General features: G+C 36.0%; 1 protein-coding gene across 1 annotated transcript in view; it reads left to right on the top strand.

Annotated features, from left to right (window-relative positions):
- The window catches only part of ylpm1 (YLP motif containing 1), a gene marked incomplete at its 3' end in the record, with an annotated part of 41615 nt that extends 20328 nt beyond the window's left edge, over nt 1-21287 (top strand). Inside the window, exons 18-36 of the mRNA XM_079255112.1 lie at nt 2840-2891; nt 3612-3739; nt 3959-4099; nt 14525-14631; nt 14675-14738; nt 16822-16855; nt 17000-17042; nt 17287-17351; nt 17427-17501; nt 17649-17704; nt 17829-17937; nt 18123-18272; nt 18468-18544; nt 18686-18783; nt 18925-19055; nt 19959-20032; nt 20146-20229; nt 20350-20517; nt 21153-21287. Of these exons, the coding sequence (XP_079111238.1) occupies nt 2840-2891; nt 3612-3739; nt 3959-4099; nt 14525-14631; nt 14675-14738; nt 16822-16855; nt 17000-17042; nt 17287-17351; nt 17427-17501; nt 17649-17704; nt 17829-17937; nt 18123-18272; nt 18468-18544; nt 18686-18783; nt 18925-19055; nt 19959-20032; nt 20146-20229; nt 20350-20517; nt 21153-21287 (1791 nt within the window). The remainder of the gene's footprint in view (nt 1-2839; nt 2892-3611; nt 3740-3958; nt 4100-14524; nt 14632-14674; nt 14739-16821; nt 16856-16999; nt 17043-17286; nt 17352-17426; nt 17502-17648; nt 17705-17828; nt 17938-18122; nt 18273-18467; nt 18545-18685; nt 18784-18924; nt 19056-19958; nt 20033-20145; nt 20230-20349; nt 20518-21152) is intronic.
- Between the last annotated feature and the right edge of the window lie 864 nt (nt 21288-22151).

Raw genomic sequence — 22151 nt, 5'->3', positions numbered from 1 at the left:
ATATATATATATATATATATATATAACTGACATGTGACGCATGTCAGTTTAGGTTTATTCATTTTAAACAGAACCATAAACAATAACTTTACAATAACTTTATTCATACTTTGAAGACAGGGACCATGGGCTAAACAGCACAACAAGAATCTAGTTTATATAGGAACTAATGATCTGTTTTTAGAGTGGCCACCACATGCCATGGAAAGTGCTTCTGTTGGACTTTGTTCAGGGCAGTTTTTGGAGAGAAGCACATATTCCTCCTTTGGGCTGTATGAGCTTGATGAAACTCAGCATTGCTAGGTTAGACTTAAAGAGGCGCTATTATGCTATTTCTAGTTTTCTGAGCTTTAAGTGTTATAGTGTTGAATACTTATCATACATATGAGCGGCACTGTGTTTCTATCACCTAAACGCATGTTTGAGTTTTCCAGATCTCTATAATTGGTTTCCATGGCAACAGAAACAATTGGTTTTAAAGAGTTTTTTCTATTTTTGAAATTTTAGTGACGTCCCAAGAGAGAGACTCAGTGATTCGTCATCTACTCTAGGTTGTGCACGTTCACAAGAAGAAAGCCACACCCAACTTCACTGTTTAGTATAACTACTCCTAGCAGTTGACCAATCAGACGCGGCCCGCAGGCAGGAAATAGGGCGGAGCTTTCTCTGTTTGTTTGTTTCTGGCTGATCTGAGAGGATCAATACAAAATGAATGAAGGGGTTTGTGAAAAATGCTTGATTATTTATTGCCCTTCTGGACTTGCTTATCAAAATAAATTAGACTGAAATGTGCATGATTGAACCGCTTTAAAACAAAATGCATTTTCAGTGACTGGTCCAACCAATCAGAAGCAGTCTGCTCTCTCAAAGATGGCCATTGACATTGTAAATGTCATGTAGACCGAATGCAATAAAGCAACTGCTATTGTGGTTTAATCAGATTTGTAATTGTTACTTTTGTTAGGTCTGTTGTTTGTCTACATGCCGTATGTATCTCAAGCCAGAGCTACAAAACCTCATTACCTCAGGGGTCCTTCAGTCCAACACAGCAACAGGCACAAATGTGAGAGGTAGATCTGAAAAGGAGTTGCCTGTTGCCTGCCTTTAGTTTATGTGGCAGGAAAAACAGCTACTGGGCTTAATTGTAGGGGAAGGGTGGGGCTCTAAAAGTAGCACATTTTAGTATATTTTATTTCTGATTGCATTGGGATCCTAATATTTTCAAATGATAAAAGTAGCATTACTTTGACTGTTTTGTGTCTTTACTGTTTAATACATCAATGTTTTCAAATGGCACAGATGATCCCTTTCCCATTCTTATGGCACTGTGGACAGCATCATTGCTTGTGTGCCTTGAGCCGTCTAAGTTGCAATCGTTTAATTTACTTACTTTTTTGTGATTGTTATGAGATGTTGATTTGATTGAAGCTGCTGCACTCAGTAGTAGCTGAATGTTTTGGCAGTAAGTTTTAGCAGTTTTGTAGTGCTCTGCTCTAATATTCATGCACATGGAGGAGGCTTGGAAGATGTGCACACCTGCAAAAAAAAAAAAAAGACTCCCCCAAACAAGACATTTCCTTACATAGCATTTGTGTCTGGCTTCCTCCCCAATGCTCTGCAGTTTTCTACTTTTTTCTACTTCCACAACACTTCTGACAGCTGTATGAAGTGTCTAGAAAAGTTGCAAATCTGTTTTTAGGAAAACAAAATAGCTACACCCAGTGTGTTTAACAGTTACCTGAAAAAAAAGAAAGGAAAAAAAAGACATGCCCACCAAAACAAAATCTTTTCTTTATTTTTGGGAGAACTTACATTTTGGGTTAAGATGATGTTTGTTTCATGTACATATAGACCTATTGCTGCTGTTTTAATGTCATGAAAAGGTGTTTAAAAACAACACTAAATGTTGCAATAAATGTATTTTATTTATAATACACTGAAACATGAACCGTTGTGCCTCTAGTTCCTCTTACTTTAAGCAACCAAAAACCGCCACATAAAAGCTCAATTACCAGCTTCTAGATGCAGATGAATGCAGAGTGTCAAACAGGTTGAGTGCTCAAAAAGCCACAAGTTGCTTGCAGCATCTGCTTCAAACTAGCAAAGCCAGTTTAACTGTATGTAGGTGTAGATTACCACCCTGAACCAAAGCTTTAGGCCACTGAGGCGTAACTAAAATCTTGGGTGCTGACTTTCAAAGCAAACAGATAACATTGTAAATGGTGATTAAAAATTGAAAAGCCACATTAACAGAAAGTTACAGGTGGTTACCTAATCTAAAAGTGAAATGTTCAGTACTCTCAGGTTAAGTCAGATGGTCTGTAGTTTAGTGAAACTCACCACTGTCTATCCAGAAACTAATATTTGTATAGTTAAACCAAAAAATAAATGTCATTGTTTGTTTTTCGTTGTCTTACATGATCTTCTCAGATGAAGGGGGGGAGGGGAATAAATTTGTTAATCAACAATATGATCTTTTTCATGCAGCCATCAGAAACTGTAGTTCCAAGGCCTAAACTTGGCATCAGCAAATATTTAGTGTTCTCCAAAGAGGAGCAATGCGGGTGTTTATCATTTAGTCCTTAATGTTTCACATAGACCAAAGGCTTATTCTTAAAACTTCAGTTTTTCACAGTTTTCTGTAAACCTACTTGTGTGCATGCATGTGTTAGCAGATTATATATATGAACTAATGTTTCATGCCAGTTTTGCTTGTCTGCCACGTCTGATAAAGTGGTTTCCTCTCTTTCCAGCCAGCACCTTTCCCTGCTCTCTCCTCCTTCCCCTTCTCCCTGTACCACCCAGACATTTAACCATTGCAGTGTTTTTCTTAATATAGGGTTATGTTCCAAAAAGCAAATGGGAGATGGACACATCTGAGGCCAAACTTGGTAGGTATTGTTCTAATTCCTCTTATCTCTGTGGTGTAGATGTATTGCATCAGTGCAGTGTTTTTCACCTTACCATTTTCTTTTTATATACTCATACCTGGAACATGATCGTGTTCTCAGGAAATTGTGTTTTTATGTTTATGATTTGAGTTAATATACATTACATGTATAATTTTTTTTTTTAATTCCAGCAAACTCTTTGCTGATGGGAAATGCCAGTATATTTGTAGTCTACCTCCACCAGTTCTAATTTGGCATACAGAAAAACACCACAGAAAGAGACAGCTAAAGATACTCACTTTATTTGCATTCTAGTGCAAGTATTTTAGTGGTTCTGAAACTAATTTTTTTGCGGCTTTTGTCCTGCAAACCAAATCAGTTATTGACTGACAAGTTATTGACTGACCACCACAACATGTTATATTGCCCAGCCCAAACAGATATGCTATTTGTAACTGTTAATTCATATATGTGAGGGAAGTGTTCCTGCCAATACATCATAAGTTGATTTGTATTGTCAAGTTTTGCAATCGAATTCTGTGTAAGCATGTCTGACCAAAACAAAATTATTTGTTGAAAGAGACTTTATACAGACCCTGGAAAAAAAATGGAAAACATAAAGCGATAAAAGTGCTGAACATGATAATGTTAAAAAGTGGACTGATTAAATTTTTATGGGAGGGTATAGGTGGCCTGAACAATAGTCTTCCTTTTAAACAGACAAATTGGATGGTCTGGTGAGTGGTGGGAAGAGGAAGCGTGAAGGTGAACAAACATCAGACCTGGAGGACTATCTTCAGCTGCCAGATGACTATGCTACACGCATGTCTGAACCGGGAAAGAAAAGGGTATATTTTTCTCATCTTTCTGTTTTTTTCATTCACGCAGAAGGGTCTTTGACACTGAGGCAATTTGGAAATGTCAATTTGAATGTAAAGTCTGTGATCCCAGAGTTTGTAAGCACTTTTTTAGAAAAAAAACAGATTTTAACTATCTGCATCTGAAATGCTTCTTAATTTATTTCATGCTCTCAGTATGAAACCCAGATTTTTCTTCATTTTGTTTAGGTTCGATGGGCTGATCTTGAAGAGCAAAAAGATGCAGATCGCAAACGTGCTATTGGTTTTGTGGTTGGTCAAACGGACTGGGAAAGGATAACGGATGAGAGTGGCCAGTTGGCACAAAGAGCTCTCAACCGTACCAAGTATTTCTAAGAAGATTAGAATCTTATCCCATATTTTGGTTTATTGAAAGGTATGTATGATGCTTTTTCATGTTACCTCGTTTTGGGTATGCAGATTATACCCAAAAAGTTAGCAGGTTCATTATGTACATTTAGTGTGTAAATGGTTATTTGAGTATATATTCTACAATTAAAATGGTAGTTATTCAAGATATGAGGTGCTTATCTGGTATCTAGTAAGTGCATTTTTGACCGTAGATGGAATTTGGCATAAACACAGTTTAGGGGTTAGAAAATAACTTAAAAGCTAAGTATGGGCATGGGGTCAGCAGCATCAGAATTGGCCAAACTCTTTTGACAGAAATGCTCATTTTAAGTCACTAAAAACATGAAGTGGTTTATTTAATCCTGCCACACCAAGTTTAGGTTTAAGATATTTAGGCACAAATAGACTGTTTTTCTTCCTATAAGCAAGGTTTTCTTAGATTGCAGAGTGACTATTAATCATAGTCAACCCAACAACAGATAAACTAATGCAATTGAGGTTCAAAAGATTTTAAATGAATAATTGTATTGTAAAGCCAAGACCATTACTTTTCAGCCTACCATTTACCATACTATGGCATTTAAAGTTAATTAATTTATTCTTTATTTCAAAGAAATGTTAGTTTGGCAAAACTGTAACACATATTCAATTTTTCTGTTTTTAGCCATTTTTTCTCAAAGGGGTTTATTTTACTGCTTCCACAGTCATTTTTACACCAGTGTATTAAAATTACTTGTGATTCCTGTAATACAGTTGGAACAGTATTATATTTTGTATGAATGGATGTTTGAATATAGCTAACAAAAGAAGATACAGTAAACAAAACCAACAGAAAATGACATCTTTTTCTTTCCGCAGGTGTCCAGAATGTGAAAATACTTCTGCCAAGTGGCGGCGAAACACTTACTGAGACGATACTTCCTATAGTTATCAAAATTCTTTGTTAAATAACGGTACAAAATGTACTCCACCCTCCACTGGATATTCACATTTTAGGTTGTAGTTTATCATCTATGATAGCCATGCATTCAGTCTTGTTTTTTATCTTTATTGCTTCTATTTTCTACTCTTCCAACTTCATGTATTGTAAACTTATAGCACTGTTTTCTCATCAGTGTGTAGTTGAAAGAGTCAATAAAAGTTTCTCAAAACTTTCAACTTATTGAGAGTTGTTAGTTGGATTTCCTGACAAGGAAACCCAATTTCTTTTGTTTTTTAAAAGGCATATAAGTCTAACCTACCTGTATTTATATTTTTATTGTATTAGGTTCCCTTTTTTAACCTTAAGTATGTGTTTGCTATGAATTTATATAACGGTTCCAAATGTCACTGTAACCCGCGCCATGAATCGGAAGTGGAATTGAGCCTCTATTGATTCCTGGGCCTGTGGCTAAGTGAAGCAAAGTTTAAAATTGGACTTAAAAGTTTTTTGCGTGATTTCATGCTTCATGTTGGGATGTTTTGGAAGGTAAATACAAGAGTTTAAAAAAAAAAAAAAAGTACCAGCTCATACATTTTTAAACAGCTTTATTTGTCATAAAAGTGGATTAGGTGTGGCTCCTAAAAGACTAAAATGACAGTTTGCCTATTTTAATAACATTTTATCTTTGTCATAATTAAAAATTACTTGTATTCCACATATATTATTGGTTTCTGATCACTTATATACATTATAATTAACATTTATTTTAAATTGGCTAAAAACAGCATTTAATTGATATTCCGTCTCCAGCTCAAAAAGATGCTGTTCTTTGTAGAATAGTTCTTTTGTTTGTTCAACAAGATTAACATAACACAAGTATGTTCACAGGCTCATAGCATTTATCATTCTCTTATATTTGAGTTCAGAACTTACTGTTAATATGTCCTCAGATACACAAGACCATCACTTTGCAAATGTTTTCTTTTTTAAGTTTTCCTTTTAAATGGAAATTGTTCTTTTAAAAAGTTGAATTTGGCCTCCTGAGTTTTTCTAATTTCCCCCTGAAGCTCCCAGTCCATTTTGTTTGACCATCCATTCTTTATGTTTTATAAGACTTTCAGTGCAATGAGATGTGATAAACACATGGGTATTATGCTTTCTCTGCACATTGTCTTCTCAGTTTCCTTAGCCTCCATTCTTTAATGCTGTCGCAGACTGCAGTTGGTTTACACATTACATTAATTTATTAATTCCTTTAAAATGGGTATTTCAGTGCCAGTCTTGCATATTAGTTGGCATTTACTTCTCACATTAGTTGTTCTGTGCACTGCACACTTTCATTGTGCTACCTTCATATTCCATTCAGTGGTTAACCCTCGAGGATCTGTCAGACTAAATGGAAAAAGAAATATTATTTTCCTCCTCTTTTTTTTTTTTTTTTTTTTTTTTTTTTTTAAATTGACCTGGTAGCTGCTTTCATCTTTCATACAGTATGCTGCAGTGGAACAAGACAAGTTTATGTCTTTATAAACCAATTTCATATCTTCTAACACTTGAGGAACCCAGCAAGTGGAATTTACATTTTTCCAAGAATTTTATCAGCAAGCAGAAGTCGTCAGAAATGACCAAATACACATCTCCGGATAAAGGTGGTGCCTCTGGACAGCAAGATAATGTATGAATAAGATCTAATGGTAAGTATGGAAGAGAACAATTTGACTGAAATAGTTGATGTAAGAATAGCGCAAGCTTACGGACAGTCTTCTTTTATATGCATATCTTGTATATACATAAACTGTTAATATGCTCTTTTAAATATTAAATATATTTCTCCTATTGTGTGGACTTCATTTTGTGGTGGTTCTAAAGAAATGTTTCTTCAAAAACTAAATGTGTTCTCTGTGACTCAATGACTTCTTTTCTAAAAGATATAATCTTCAGTGTCTTCACTATTTCGTACTGCATAATATACATATATATATATATATATATATATATATATATATATATATATATATACACACCAGCTATAGTAGTTGATAAATCTAACTGTTACACACTCAAAACATCACTGGCGCTTGCTTGGAGATGATGGGTCATGTGCTTTCCTGATGACCTACCTCCTGTAGCATGTTTTTACATTTCAAACAACACATCAAGGAATTAGTAAGTCCACATTGTGACAAAACGGCTGTGGCACAAGATGTCCCCTGGTGGTTTTTTTTACGCAGAGTGGTGTATTTTAAATTCACTTGGTACATCACTGTCCAGTTTGCAAATCACCTTGTAGATTGCTTTCTTCCAGGATGGATCCCGATCTTTTCCTGTTGAAATGGCGATGTGAAATTCTCTGAGTGTAATCTCAGCCACTTGAAGGAATCTTTCAGGGACCTGTAAATCCATATGGAAAAAAATAGGTGGTGGGGGATCCCAGTTGTTGGCATGCATTCTGTTCACCTAATCTATGTCAGAAAGAGAATGAGTTATACATTATAGATTTGGTGCATTGTAGACTCTTAAATTATGCGTATCAAGGTAAGTAACACACTTTGACTTAGTGAGTTGTAATGACCAACAAATGTAAAAACATCTGGAACTATAATGGATGCCATTTACTGCTGCATATATCTAAAGCTGCCATTGTCTTTACCTGGCTTTTAACTTGCATTTTTAATAGAGTTGTTAATCTGTTGAATTGTAGTAATATGGAGGCATACGTTGAGCCTCTTAAGACTGAAAGAAAAGGGAGTTATTGGTTAATTTGTTAAAACTGCAAAATGTTTGAGAATAACCACAAGATAATCATGTGAGACTACTTGTTTATAATGCAGATTATCTCATTTTAGGATTAAATCCACTTTAAGGTGGTATGCATTGTTTGATGGTCAATTAGTTTTTGATAAGCCTTCCTCCAGCTAATTTTGAGTAAACCTTGGTGGTATTGGGTTAAACCCCTTTCGAAGTTTCCTAATCCACTCAGATGATTTGTCTACATGAAGTGAAACCATCCTGATGTTTTTGCATATTTGTGGGCAGTACCATTGTACACTCCTCACTGACCTCATGAAGCTAGTATGGATGGACATTTAACACAGCTGTTTTGTCTACTGGTTTCACGGAAAATGGTGTCATGGATGACTTAACAAAACAAATCTTTATTCAACACAATGGGTGTGCATCTGTTTTAAAACCAAAGACCAAAGATAATTACAACTGTGGGAAGAATATTCTTATCTAAGCAATTATCTTAATTGCCTAAACCCAAGAGAATTTTTTTTTTTTTTTTTTTTTTTAAAGGGGTGGGGGGAGGGGGTGAAGGAAAAAAGAGGAGAAAAAAAACTTGACTGAATGAAATAATTTTTACAGCCCACACATAACTGACTTTGAGCTTCATACATTAGCTCATACATGTTCAACGATGATTACTTTACAATTCAAAACAGTTAAGGAGGTCACACTCTCCCTAAAACACAACCTTTACTTCATGGTCATTTTTCCATTCTAAGGATATACCACAATTTCACACCAGCTCTGCTATTAGAAGTTTGTTGGAATTGAGGCTAAACTTGCTCACTTAAATGATGAATAGGCTTAGTGTTGTATGCAGCTTTAGTAGTTTGTATTTTGCAGACTTGGCGTCAAAAAGCTTAACTTGCATCAAATACTTGCGTGATGTAGGGTTTTTAAAAGACTGGATAGTTTTTTATTTGCTTTAGAGATCCCACTGCTAGACCATTCATTGCTAAACCAATGCATTACCAGTCATGGAAAACAGTGCAGGTAACGGCTGAGAACCACAATAAACTAATGGAGAAGAAACTAGTAGAGCTCTGAAATATGGCAGTAGTTTTACTTTTCCTAAATGCCACTGATAGCAGGTGTAACATTTGAGATATTGTAGCTGTTTCAACATTCGACCCTTTGTGGCCCTTTGAAAACAAACTGTGTTTGTGTTTGTACTGTAAAAATTATTCATGTGGAATATATGCTGAGCATTTACCAGTGTAGGCTGCCAGTCAGAATACTTTCAAACAGAAATTTTACTCTACAGTGATGCGGCGAACCTCCAGAGTGCTGCTTCTTGAAGAAAAAGCATGCTCAACATTTAAATGGAGACAATAAAAATCTTTTTATATATGGATAATCCTTTATATCCTCCCCATGCTGCCCTGTTTTTTCTCTCATGCCCTTTGAGGCAAAATTGATGCTTTGTTTCTGCAAATGATCTTTTAAATGATTTCATTGTAAGGGGCCATTAAACCTATTTGTATTTTGTTAAACATTAAAAGAAATAAATAAAATACAGTGTGAATAATTCTCCATTTAATTATACAAGGATTACCAGTTTACAGGATTTAATTAGGTGCTCTCTCCTTGAATTATTCACATTGCATTTAATATTCAATAAATAGTATTTACACATTTAACACAACTTAAAATTGCAAAATGGATTTCCTCATTGTAGTTTAGGATGTGGCTATTAACAAAATTTATAGCATGAAGCAACACTGAGCTGCTGTTTTTAATTTGCGTTTATATTAAATCTTGACGCATCTCTTTTAAAATGTGTTTTATTATTATAATGTACACTGGTGTCATTATTTGCAAACTGTTTAACAATTACTTCTTTTGACATGTCAAAACCTAAGCGGTGCTAAATATTCACATTATAACACAATCAAGTTTTTTACCATTGATGTATTGAAAAGAAAATGGTCCAAGATGTAAACCTAATCTAAAACAAATAATTATTTTACTTCATTATCTTAATGAATGTGCTTTGTCCTGCTGTTATTGTACCCACTACATCTGCAGTTCTATGAAAAATTGAAGCAAAAGTTGGCGAATCTGTTGAGAAGCCCAGAGAGTTGTGCAAACTATCATTATGTTGACATCAAAAATAAATATGATTGGGCAAATTTTTGTAAACCCAGCGACACAATGAATATAAACAAGATCTGAAATACCAAAATAAATGATAAATTAACATTAAATAATAACAATAAATAATTAACAATAAATAATAAATTAACATTTTTGTATTGTATTTGTTTGGATGTCATCCAAACAAATACAGTCTTAATCGGTATTGTCTTGTCAACTTGGTGAAACTTTAATTAAAATTTGGAATATATTTTGAGATTCTGCTGATTACGCATATAACTGACTTTTCTTCCTGTTAACATTCTTGAGGGGTTTTTGTTGTTGTTGTTGTTGTTTTTCGCTTTACTGATTCTCAAATCTCCTTTTATCCCTTTTACCACATTGAAAACAAAAGTGAGTTCCCCTTTTAGCTCTTTTAACTCAACCCTCTGGGATAATCTTTTCCAAAATACCAGACTTCTTCAAGGTGATAGCAAAAACAAACTTTTTTTGTGAAGCTTTGGTTGATAGACCTCCATGTCTGGATTATGGTCCTGATGTGTTTCGGGGGAACTACCTATAATTGCTATTGTATTTATTTTTCACATTATTTATTCATGTTTAATTTATGTGGGGGCAATCAAAACAAGTTGAACACATTCTGATTAAATTTAATCCTTTGTACTTCTGTGTAAAATTTTATTTAGTAGATTTACTAAAGTAAAATGGCAACAATAAACATGAAATCTAAAATCATAACTCTGGTAGCATTTTACATTTTGCTTTGAGAAAAATGTATGAAGGTCACCAGTTTTCCTTCTGTTGTTTCTGTCCAAAGGTTTTTGGATTATTATCAATATTATTTATTCTTTTACTGATGAGAATTAACTATCAAGTTGCCATGTGCTGAAATGCTCTCAAAAGTTGAATAAATGTATCTAAATATAAGAATAATGATAAATATTTAAAAGATTTAATATACAGTCCTCAAATTTATTCATACCATCCCCTTAAATGGGGAAAACAGCTGCCTGGAAAACAAGCTGCAATTGACAAAAGCAGTAATAAAATGAACATTTTATGAAAATCTTTTTTTTTTTTTTTTTTTTTTTTTTTTGGGTTCAACAGAAATAGCTTTAAAAAGCAAACAAATATAATGTTACATCACTCATAAACTAATATTTTGTTAAACAATCCTTCGATGTTTCCACTACAGCCAGGTGTCTCAATCAGACTTCTGCACCGGTTGTAAGGTATTTTGTCCCACTGTTCATCAGAAAAGTGCTCTAATTTTTCCATGACTGATTTGTTCTTGGGTTTCTTTTCTTCAGCTCAATTAAATTAAAAAAAAGTCTTATATCACTAATTATATTTGAGCAAGTTTTTTTTTTTCATTCCTGTTTTTTTTTTTAACCCCCAGTTATTTGAGTGACTTGTAAATTCAGCCTTTTCTTTAATGACAGAGTATGAATACATTTGAATAGGACTGTACATGTCATGAATAAATACCACAAGTAATCAGGAGCACTAAATGTAGTAAAACATTAAATCGCCAAAAAAAAAAAAAAAACACCTCAGGATTTCATGCTCCTCAAACACCCCATGATATATTTATTTTAGGTAGAAATCTTGAGTATTTATGCAGACAGGCCAGAATCCTCCTTACCTGGTAGTCATTTGCTTTGTTGTAGTGCATGTTGAGAGCTCTGAAAAGTTCTGATTCTCTGTCCACAGTCAGATCCCTCACATCAACAACTCCTTCCATGAGCGCGCTTCGGGCAAACTTCTCCATCTGGATGTAGTAAAATTCTCTGAAGTTGCTGAACCACTTGATGAGCTGCGAGGTGATGCACCGTGTGAACTGAGGACGACAAACAGGAGGTAATGTGATTGATATGCAATCATTATATATTATTTGTTCTTTGTGCGACATAAATATGAAGCAAATAAAATAAACCTGTTTTACTATGTCACAGTGTCGTGTTTGCTCTGTTTTGTTGTGTAAATTGATTTCTGGGATAAAATACAGATGTTTTGAAAATGACATGTAATCAACTTGGGAATGACAGAACATACTGAGTATTAATAAGGATGGAAGTTTTTGGGGTTTTTTTTTTTTTAGTTTCAGTTTTCTTTCAAATGAGAAGATTACACTGTATTTTCCGTTATGTTATTTTTAATTGGATTTTTTTTTTTTTTTTTTATGCTAATCAATAGAAACATTGTCTTACCTGCACATCATGGAAACACATCCTCAAAACCAGTGAGCTCGGGTAGCGAGTGTAAAAGAACATAAGCTTTGCTTTCTTCAGGTGGTTTGTTGTCAAACCTTCCTATAATAAACCAGTGTTAAGAATAAAAACATCCCATAAATAACAACAGAAAAAAAAACTATATGAAACCACAGATATTTTGCCATAAAGCTCAGAAGATGAGGGAAACCACTTTTTTGAAGATCAAAGCTTGAGACAATGTTACATACTGGGTCATTTAAACCTGAGCATTATCTCTGGTATTGCAGGGCAAGTGGTTCACAAGCTCTAGTTATGGCTTTTTTTTCTATTTTTCTGCCACATGAGAACACAAAAGATCAGGGATTCAGCATTGATAATAACTTATGAAGGATACATTCAGCATGTACGGGCTACTTTTCAACAGGCTGTCAGATTCAATCTTCACATGAGGGAGACATAGACTTTCCAAAAGCAGTGGATCCATGGACAAAGAGTGGGTCTGCGGGCTTCTCACAGATCTGGAGTTGACTTTTGATTTTACTTTGGTTGAACTCCAGTGTGTGTCAAGCTTTGATTGACCAGCTTCAGTGCATCCATCCTGCATGCATCTGAGATAATGTTGATAATCTGCATTGGGGTTTCTTTCAAGTGTTTGATTGTCATGCAGAGCTGCACTGTGACTGAAGGGGGTCGGAGATTTGGGATGATGGGTAGGTGTTGGTCTGGATCTTTCCAGTTCTGGCTTTTGTACAACCAGTGACAGAGCTTCTGTTTGCACATCTGAGATGTCCATGTCTGGAGTCCCACAGCAAGAAAATCTTAATTTTCTCTCTATAGGCTCAGACAACGGAAACTGTCTTGTGGCCATTGAATTCTCTGCATCAGATGCCGATGTCTGTAAAAGTGGCATGCTTTTAAAAATGGAGTCAATGCTCCTACTAACAGCTCTGGACAGTTCACACTTTAAAACATCGGCCATCAGCCTTATTCGCTCTGGTTTGGACTGGTAGTAGTTCAACAGCTTCATTTTCTTCCATCCTTGATACTTTCTTTCCAAGCTGCTTTCGAATTCATTGCATGAATCTGTAAATTCTTCCCGTGGAGGAGTATCAGAAGAGTCGTTCCAGCTGGGGTATTTCTCTTCCTTACTGCCGTTTTTGCTATCATTTCCTCCATCTGTGTGACTGAACTTTGTTCTGAGCTGTCTGAAATGCTGAGGTTGTCCCTCAAGCTGCTTTCTTGTCCCCTGACTAGTAGCCACTTCTTGACTGGCTTCATCTTCCGGCATATAATCAGCCGCTTTGTGTTGATTTGTTGTCACATCTGTACAGGTCATACCTTTAATAATGTTTTCTACTCTGGCTCGTTTTGCTTGATGTCCAGTGTTTAGATTCCAGTCATGGTGACCATAAGGAGCAGGAGATGTGTGTCTTCTGGGTAAATGCCCAACACTACTTTCTTTGGATGAATTGAGGCTTGTTGGGTTGGAACACATCAAACCTGAAGCAGTATCTCCACTGCTGTAAATATGCTCGTCCGGCAACAGTTTCATGCTCTCTTTATCTTTGTATGAAGTTACAGGAACACTTAATGCATCTGCATTTGATGGAACAAAGTCAGGTTGAAAAGGAGGTAGATGGTCCACAGGGCAGTTGTCAAGGCAAATGCCACTGGAAGAGTACATGCCTTTGCTCCAAAGGCTTTGAGTCATGCTTGTTAAACTTTAACAGAGAGAGGGGTGAAAAATATATGTATAATCAGTCATTTGCAATCAATGCCATGCTGTCAAAACATACAAGGTAAGACAGCCGTCTAACATTTTTGTAATAGAGGATTACCCAGATCAAAAAGTGATAACCTACCTGGAGGCGTCCCAACAGGACTGGAGAAGTCAGCGGTCCTGAAGCTTCAGGAAGGAGAGAGGCTCACTTATAGGGGATCTGCCTAATGCCCTCCAGAAACCAGGAGGAGTGGTCTCATCTTACAGCCTATCCCATTACTGTCTGCCTCATAATTAAATGTTATTCCACCTGAAAATGACAGACCTTTTAGGAGAAAAATACCGCCTTTCTATTCCTTTTCTTTTTTTCTTTTTTTTTAACAAAGGAGGTTTATTCTGTGTTACTTATATGATGTATTTTTAATGAGACACTGGCTTTGTGATAAATAAAAAAAAAAAAATTAAAAAAAAAGAAAATGTTCTAAAATTGTAAGAATTAGTAGTAGTAGCGCTGAGATAGAGAATGGTACAGTCCAGTTATGGGAAAAATAAAGTTAAATCTTTGACAAGTAAAACAAATCCTATTGGGTGTGTGTGTGTGTCTTAATTAACAACTTCATGTATGATGTAGCTGAGTGTTTGTTCGTGTCAACTTTGCACTCCAGCCGAGCCTCATAACCCCCTCCTTCCAGCAGCAGAGGTTCCTCCTTGTAGGACCGCCTTCCCGCGGAGGTGCAGCGAGTCCCGCACCGCCGCTTGCTGCTATCTCCCGGTAGGGAAGCAAACGAACTCATTAAATAGCCGTCTCCTAGCAGTATGTTATCGCGGTACCCGTGTATTTACCGGACTCTCGGCCGTTCCCTGTCAGCGACGGGCCAGGTAGGTTGAGAGGAAGCAGTGACCACATCCTGTGTGTTAACTCTGAAAACATTAGTTTAAAGCAGCATCGTTACTGGAAGCTAACGCGCAGTAGCGGCTAGCTTGACAAGCAGCGGCCTCACTTATCAAGATCAGAAATGCACCGACACCATTAGATGTCACTCAGCTTTGTCAAGAAACTTGGAGCAGTGCTCCTTTAATGATGTCAACTGGTATTAATTTAAGATGTTTGTAGAAGACGCACTTCTGGTCATCTACTTGTAAGTTTCTGGTGAACTAGTTATAACTTGGTTAGCTAATGACCATCCATCACCTGCAACTTAATAAACTTAAACATGAAAAGTTATGGGGCTTGTTATGATGCAATGCATGACAGAAATATTCTGCATCAGACTTTAGAAGTCATTCAAGCAGTTTTACTGTTTATAACATCAAACATTAAAGTTTCTATCGGGTCTTATACGCTGTCTTGTCAGCCACAAAAAGCCGAACAAACATTTTATAAAATTTTATATAATGTTTGTTCGGCTTTTTGTGGCATCTCAGGTGTCAGGTTAGTATTTACAGCGGTGTATAACGGATTACTTACATTAAAAGTTACTCGTTTTTTGCACGACACTGCATTTGTTTGTTGTTTACTTAATAACTTTGTAACCATAACATTTAACATTAAAAGAGACTCGGCTATATTGGGTGTGCTTAATTGCAGCTGCAGTTTCTTTCCATGCAGTGGAAAATCAGTCTGGATTTGAGTAAAAAAAAAAATATATATATTTGGTTTGTTCTGAATTATTTGTTGTAATTAGCTGAAGCTACTTTAGAGAGTAAAATGACTTAAACTCAAACATATTTTGACAATTTTAGGACAATTTGATCAATTTTTGACAAAGACTCATGTCTGTAGATGTCCGCCAGAATAATGGCCTCTTGTCTTCACGTCCTGCCTATTATAGACCTGTATCATAGATTGTATAGAAGTCTGGATCCATATGACTCATGGTCACAGCAGCCATGTGGCTTTACCAGTCTGTTATGTCAGTATTGGAAAATCCAGTGGTTTAACTGACTGAAAAGCTTTGCTAGACTTGTATCTCTTGAGGTTCTGGTTTATATGTCTTGGGCGTTGGTTTTTTTTTTTGGTTTTTTTTGTTTTTTTTTTTATGTTTTGTTTTCTTTTTTCAGTTTGTATTTGGGAAACCATCAAGAGGTTCTCATGAAAGGTTATATAGCTAACTGGCACTTGTAAGGTTATACAAGGTTGTGTGTGTGTGTGTGTGTGTGTATTGAAACAGTGTTTTAATTTGTGGTCCACCCAATACAAAAGAATGACTGGTTAACTTGGGTCAGATCTTATTCTCAAATTTTCATGGTTGGTTGATGAATTAATAACTGGATGTATGTTTTTTGTCGTTGTTGTTCTTGTTCTTGTTGTTTTTTCTTCAGGGAACTGCATGTAGACATTTTAAAATAACTATTACCCCTTTATCGGCCACTCATTAAAATAATTGGAAGGTTAAACTTTTACAACCATAGAAAAGAGAGTTTGTATTATGGAGCATTTTAGCTCTAAAAAGACTGCAGGTTTTCTATGTTTTATTGTTGTGAAGCACTTTGTGACCTTGTGTCTAGGAAAGGCGCTATATAAATAAAGCTTATCTTATCTTATCTTATCTTATTTAGTAGTATATATTGAAAGATAATACATAATACAGTATTTGCTTCCACAGGCATTTTGTGTGTCCAATGAAGTGAACTAATATGGTCATCTGCCCAGAAAAGGGTTAATCTATGTGTTCCTCTATGTATACTGTAAATGTGTATTCTGTTTGTGTAAAGTAAACTTTTGTTTACTTTAGTATTTATAACATCAGGGATTACTTAATTTCTGTTTATATTATTTTAATATATGTCAGCAGTGCCTTATTTTATGTGGTGGCTATATTTAGAAAATATATATGCTGATTTCTTTAGTATTAAACTGACACTAATGGATTACCATTTTACAGGGTAGAGACTGAAAAAATGTTACATTTATTTACATTCAAGTAAAGTTGGAACATCTAAATGTCTTTTATCATTTTAGATCTACGATGCATTGATCCAACGAAATCTGTCAGGTAAGTGTACTTCTAAGTTAGTGGTTGAGCATCTCAGCGGGTATTTACAAACTCAACCAGTGCAGAACTTCTTTTCATTAATCCGTTTCAGGAAAAGAAGTAGGTAAATATTCATAAATATTCTTTTTTTTTTCTCCCTTAAAGTGCAGACACTCGGCAGCCGACTTGTTTACCAGAAATCTAAGCAGTAAGTGCTCTTTTCTGATATCTTGTCCCTGACTGCACATCAAGAATTCAATGTGACTAAATAATAGCAGTAGAAGTATATCAGGAAGTAAATTGGTAATAGAAATGAATCCACCCCTCAACACATTTCATTTGTGGATGTTTTTTATTTTATTTTATTTTATTTTATATAATTTTATTTTATTTTATATAATTTTTATTGGTCTTAAACTTATCTTTAATTTTTTTTCTTTTGGACATTTCAGAAGTGCATTTCTGTCATCTTCAAATGTGTACCACATCCGATCCTTCAAAACCTCTGCAATTCACAGTATGTACCTCAGCATTTATATTGTGTATACAGCTGCTTTCAGCTTCAGACTTAACTTGTACTAACTGTCCACAGGGGATGAAGTGGTTACAGTCAAAACTCCTGCATTTGCAGAATCCGTTACCGAGGGGGATGTTAGGTGGGAGAAAGGTTAGTATTTGTCAGAATTAAAACAATGGCGAGCGGTCGTATTGTGTTACAGATTGTGTGTTTTTGTTGTCGTGTTTGTTTTGTTTTTTTTAAGTTACAGATGGAAAACATGTTCCTTTTTCTTTTTCTTTTTTTTTTCCTTTTCAGCTGTGGGCGATGCGGTCACAGAAGATGAAGTGGTGTGTGAAATTGAGACTGACAAGGTAGAAAAAATAACTGATGAATTGAAAACTGATTTATTTGTTGTTGGGTTTTTTTTTTTGTTTTGTTTTTTGTTTTTTGTTTTTTTACAATAAAAAATTCTGCTAAACCTTTTTATTCTTCCAGACTTCAGTACAAGTCCCTGCTCCAGCAGCTGGTGTAATTGAGGAACTGCTGGTGCCTGATGGAGGGAAAGTAGAAGGAGGAACGCCCCTTTTCAAACTCCGGAAAGGAGGTTTGCCCTCTTGAACATTAGTGATCACCACTAATTTCTTATTTCACAACAGAGTTTGAGCTGCTTCTGTGTTTATTTGAAACATTACTACAGTGATATAAGACACGAGGGGTGACTGAGACTAAACTTGGGTTATTGAATCATTAAATCCGCAGTACAGTTGTTGCTCTTCACCTCTTCTTTAGATGCTGCAGCTGCCAAAGCTGCTCCTCCTCCAGCTGCAGAAGTACCTTCACTGTCAGCTACAACCGCTCCACCACCACCACCACCCTCTCAGGGTGCAACCTCTGCTGCCATACCTCCGATGGCATCACAGGCTGCCCAAGCAACATCTGGTGTGAAGATCTACATCAAGTTTTTACACATTCATTCTGCTGTTTATTTATTCTGCATATATATTTCTTTATTTAGCTCGCTAACAGTTGATTTTGACTTACAATAACTCTTAAACGTGCTTCTTAAAAGCTTGATGCAATAATTTACTATATTTTAATGAGTCACTTCTTGTCTTTACCTCCCTCTTTGTGTAGTTGCAGCTGTCAAGCCCACTCCTGCAGCCCCGGCACCAGCTGCTGCTCCTACTGTCGGAGTCAGAGGAGAAAGCAGGGTAATGCACATCCTGATGGGTCTCTTTTTCATCAACACAGTAATAGAGGGAATCATTTCACTTGAAACTGCAGTCAACCAGACCAGTTGGCACTAACTGGAAATGGCTCACAGGTGGTTTGTTTGCGTTTCATGCATCCAGGTGAAGATGAACCGCATGAGGTTGAGAATTGCTCAAAGACTGAAGGAGGCTCAAAACACCTGTGCCATGCTGACCACCTTCAACGAGGTGGACATGAGGTGAGCAAAAACCACTTATAAAGAGACCAGTATGACAGTTCAATTTTTACACAGCTCTCCACTCTGTGCACCCAGCATCATACAGTCTCACTGGATAAACATTTTGTCTTTACATCCACTTTGCTCAATGTTTTGCTACAGCAACGTTCAGGAGATGAGGAAAATCCATAAGGATGCTTTTTTAAAGAAGCACAACATCAAACTGGGTTTTATGTCAGCTTTTGTTAAGGCTGCTGCACACGCTCTGACTGATCAACCTGCCGTCAATGCCGGTAAGACCAAGCAAACTAACTTGCTGAAATTAAAACTTTCTTAACCATAATAGAGCTTTCCTGTTAGTTAAAGTTTTTGATGGTGCCACCAGACACTCAAGCTCAGCCACCCATTAAGTTTCAGGTCTTTTTTTTATTTTAATTTAGATCTAAGTCTGTTTCCATGAGTCTGTCTTAAAATGATAGGAAAACCTGAGCAGATTTAAAGAAACACAGCTGTGATCAGAACAGGACTGATGATAAAATATTCCTACCTTTGCTTTTAGTAGTGCAACATAAACTACCCCTCAATGAAACAGAAACATTTCATCTGTTTATCTTGACTGAAATGTTGCTTTGTGACTTTAGTTTCTACATCAGTACTTTTATTGGGATTGTCAGCAGAGGCCTGAGATGCTTTTGCGGATATTCTTAAATCATTCAATGTTACTGTGCTAGATCAAAATGTTTGATCTAGCACTTCAACTGTCGTTGTTTCCTGGAACATATTAATCTGCTGGCAATTTGACCAACTTGATTTCACTGTCTGAAGTGTGCAGAAAATAGGCTGTGGAAACAAATGGTTTCTTTACAAGCTGTTGCAGCTAAGACACCTTATTTCAGCATTCATGTCAGAGTTTTCAAATCTGTGAAGACGTACGTTATGTTTAATAATTAAACATTCATATTCTGTTTAAGCACAGCTTCAGTAGCCAAATTTACTCTTCACATTTTCATTCATTCATTCATTATCCCAACCACATAGTCCGATTAAGGGTCGTGGGGCAGCTGGAGCCTATCCCAGCAGTCTTTGGGTGAGAGGCAGGTTACACTCTGGACAGGTCGCCAGTCCATTGCAGAGCATCTTCACATATCTTTCTACATTTTCATTATAAGTAACATTAGAATTTTTTTTTTAACCAGTTATTGATGATACAACCAAAGAGATCATCTACAGAGACTATGTAGATATTAGCATTGCTGTCGCAACTCCAAAGGTATGACAATAAACCTCTATTGTTTGATAATAAATGTAAATATTCCTGCTGCTCATGTCTTTTCCTACATCTGTATCTCACATGATGCCATGTTTCATCCTTTTCACTTGTAGGGACTTGTTGTACCAGTCATACGGAATGTTGAGGCCATGAATTTCGCTGACGTCGAGAAAGCCATTAACGCGCTGGGAGAGAAGGTGAAAATCTTTGATTTGGATAAGTAGTCTACTCTATATTGTTTTTTAATCTCCAATTGACTGAATTTTCTTTTACTTGAATGTCCACATTTTGAAAGTCACCTGAGCTATGTCCTTCAGGCTCGTAAAAATGAGCTTGCTATTGAAGATATGGATGGAGGAACCTTCACCATCAGCAATGGTGGCGTGTTTGGCTCCTTGTTTGGCACGCCAATCATTAACCCCCCGCAGTCAGCCATCCTGGGAATGCATGGCATCTTTGACAGACCTGTGGCCATCAATGGCAAGGTGAGCATTACGTGTTTATTAATACACAGGAACAGTTTGTTCAATTCATTTAAAGAGATCTACTTTGCATGGACACATAATTGTCGTACATAATAATTTGGATCATTGGATCTAAATTTTATCATCACTTAAACATGTCACTTTAACTCCTCTACTCAAGGTTTATATATTGACAGTGTACACTGTAAATATTATATATGATTATATTAATTGTGTGTGAAATGAGTGTGCACAGCCTTGAATGAATGTGCAACTGTATTTCACTGCAGTGTTGGATGTGCTTGTGATTAAATAAACAACTTGAAACTGGATTTAAAACATGTTATAAATGTGCAGGTATGCATGTGTCTGTACAGGTGTACACATACATGTACATTTTAACTAATTATGTATCCACTTTTAATTTGTACTTGCTGACTGTGCTTTTATTTTTCATTTTTTTAACTAAGTTCAAATTACATCTTTCTGTAGAGTGTCAGTCATGTACTACCTGCTCCCGGATAGAGAAACATGTTACAATTGCCAAGTACCAAGTCCTTGAAAAGTTCAATAGAAATTTGAATGGATGGGAAAACAAACTTTTAATGTATTTGATTTCTAGAGTTAATAAAAAAAATCAAATGTCTTATTTACAGGTTGAAGTCCGGCCTATGATGTATGTGGCACTGACGTACGACCACAGGCTCATTGACGGCAGAGAAGCAGTCACTTTCTTACGCAGGATCAAAGCAGTGGTGGAAGATCCACGGGTGCTGCTCCTGGACATGTGATGTTAACGCCTTTCACTCTATTTGAAAATATTCAGCTGCATAAAATGAACACCACAAACCTGTAAACGCACAAGTCACACAACATAGCCTATAAAATAATTGTTCCATGGATGGTAAAACAGAAAAAATAAACATGTATTTTTTTTCCACAGTTGTGTAATTTTTTTGGAAAAAAATTATTTTTCTAAACGACTGTTGTTTGCATAACTTTCTTGCCTGCTTGTAAATGGCCAAATAAAGCTAAATCGGATAAGTTCAATGTTTACATATATTTGTTTCTTGATATTGTTTGTACCTGTAAAGAGTAAGAGAAGGAGTCGGCAACAGAGAAATATTTATGTAGGGAACGTATGTATATACGTGCCATGCCTTAAATTCCAGGGCTACTGTCTGATGTTACTCAGTTGAGTTATTTTACTTCTCAGCCTGGCACAGTCATCCATGTTCGGAATTCTTTTATGTTTTAAACATCCGTCGCTGTTGTCAAGCCTGCGGATCCTGATCAAACTTGTGTCACATTACAGTAAAATAGACCTCACACTGTTTAGTTAAAAGGCAGTTTTCCTGAAGAAATGTTCAAAACGCACAACTTACCTGCTGGTTTTTATGTTTAGCTCCGCTGTTGGAGCAGATTTTCAGTCATGACATATATATGAAATACTTATTTAAAGAAACAATAAACATCTCAAGAATTTTATGGATGTAAACTTCCCAAACTTGTGCAAAATTTTTGGATTTTCATGTCAGAGGGATTTGCCTAACTTGTGGCAATTTTCTGGTTCCTGCTGTAGTTCATTTTTAAGGTTGTTGGGTTAGAAGTGTAAAAATTAGATGTCTGTATTATCTGGGATCTGTCACAGTATA

Source organism: Telmatherina bonti, assembly GCF_933228915.1.
Source record: "Telmatherina bonti genome assembly, chromosome: 16".
Classification (NCBI taxonomy): Eukaryota; Metazoa; Chordata; class Actinopteri; order Atheriniformes; family Telmatherinidae; genus Telmatherina; species Telmatherina bonti.
Note: the sequence above shows the minus strand (reverse complement) of the source record. Positions and strands in the feature narration are given on the sequence as shown.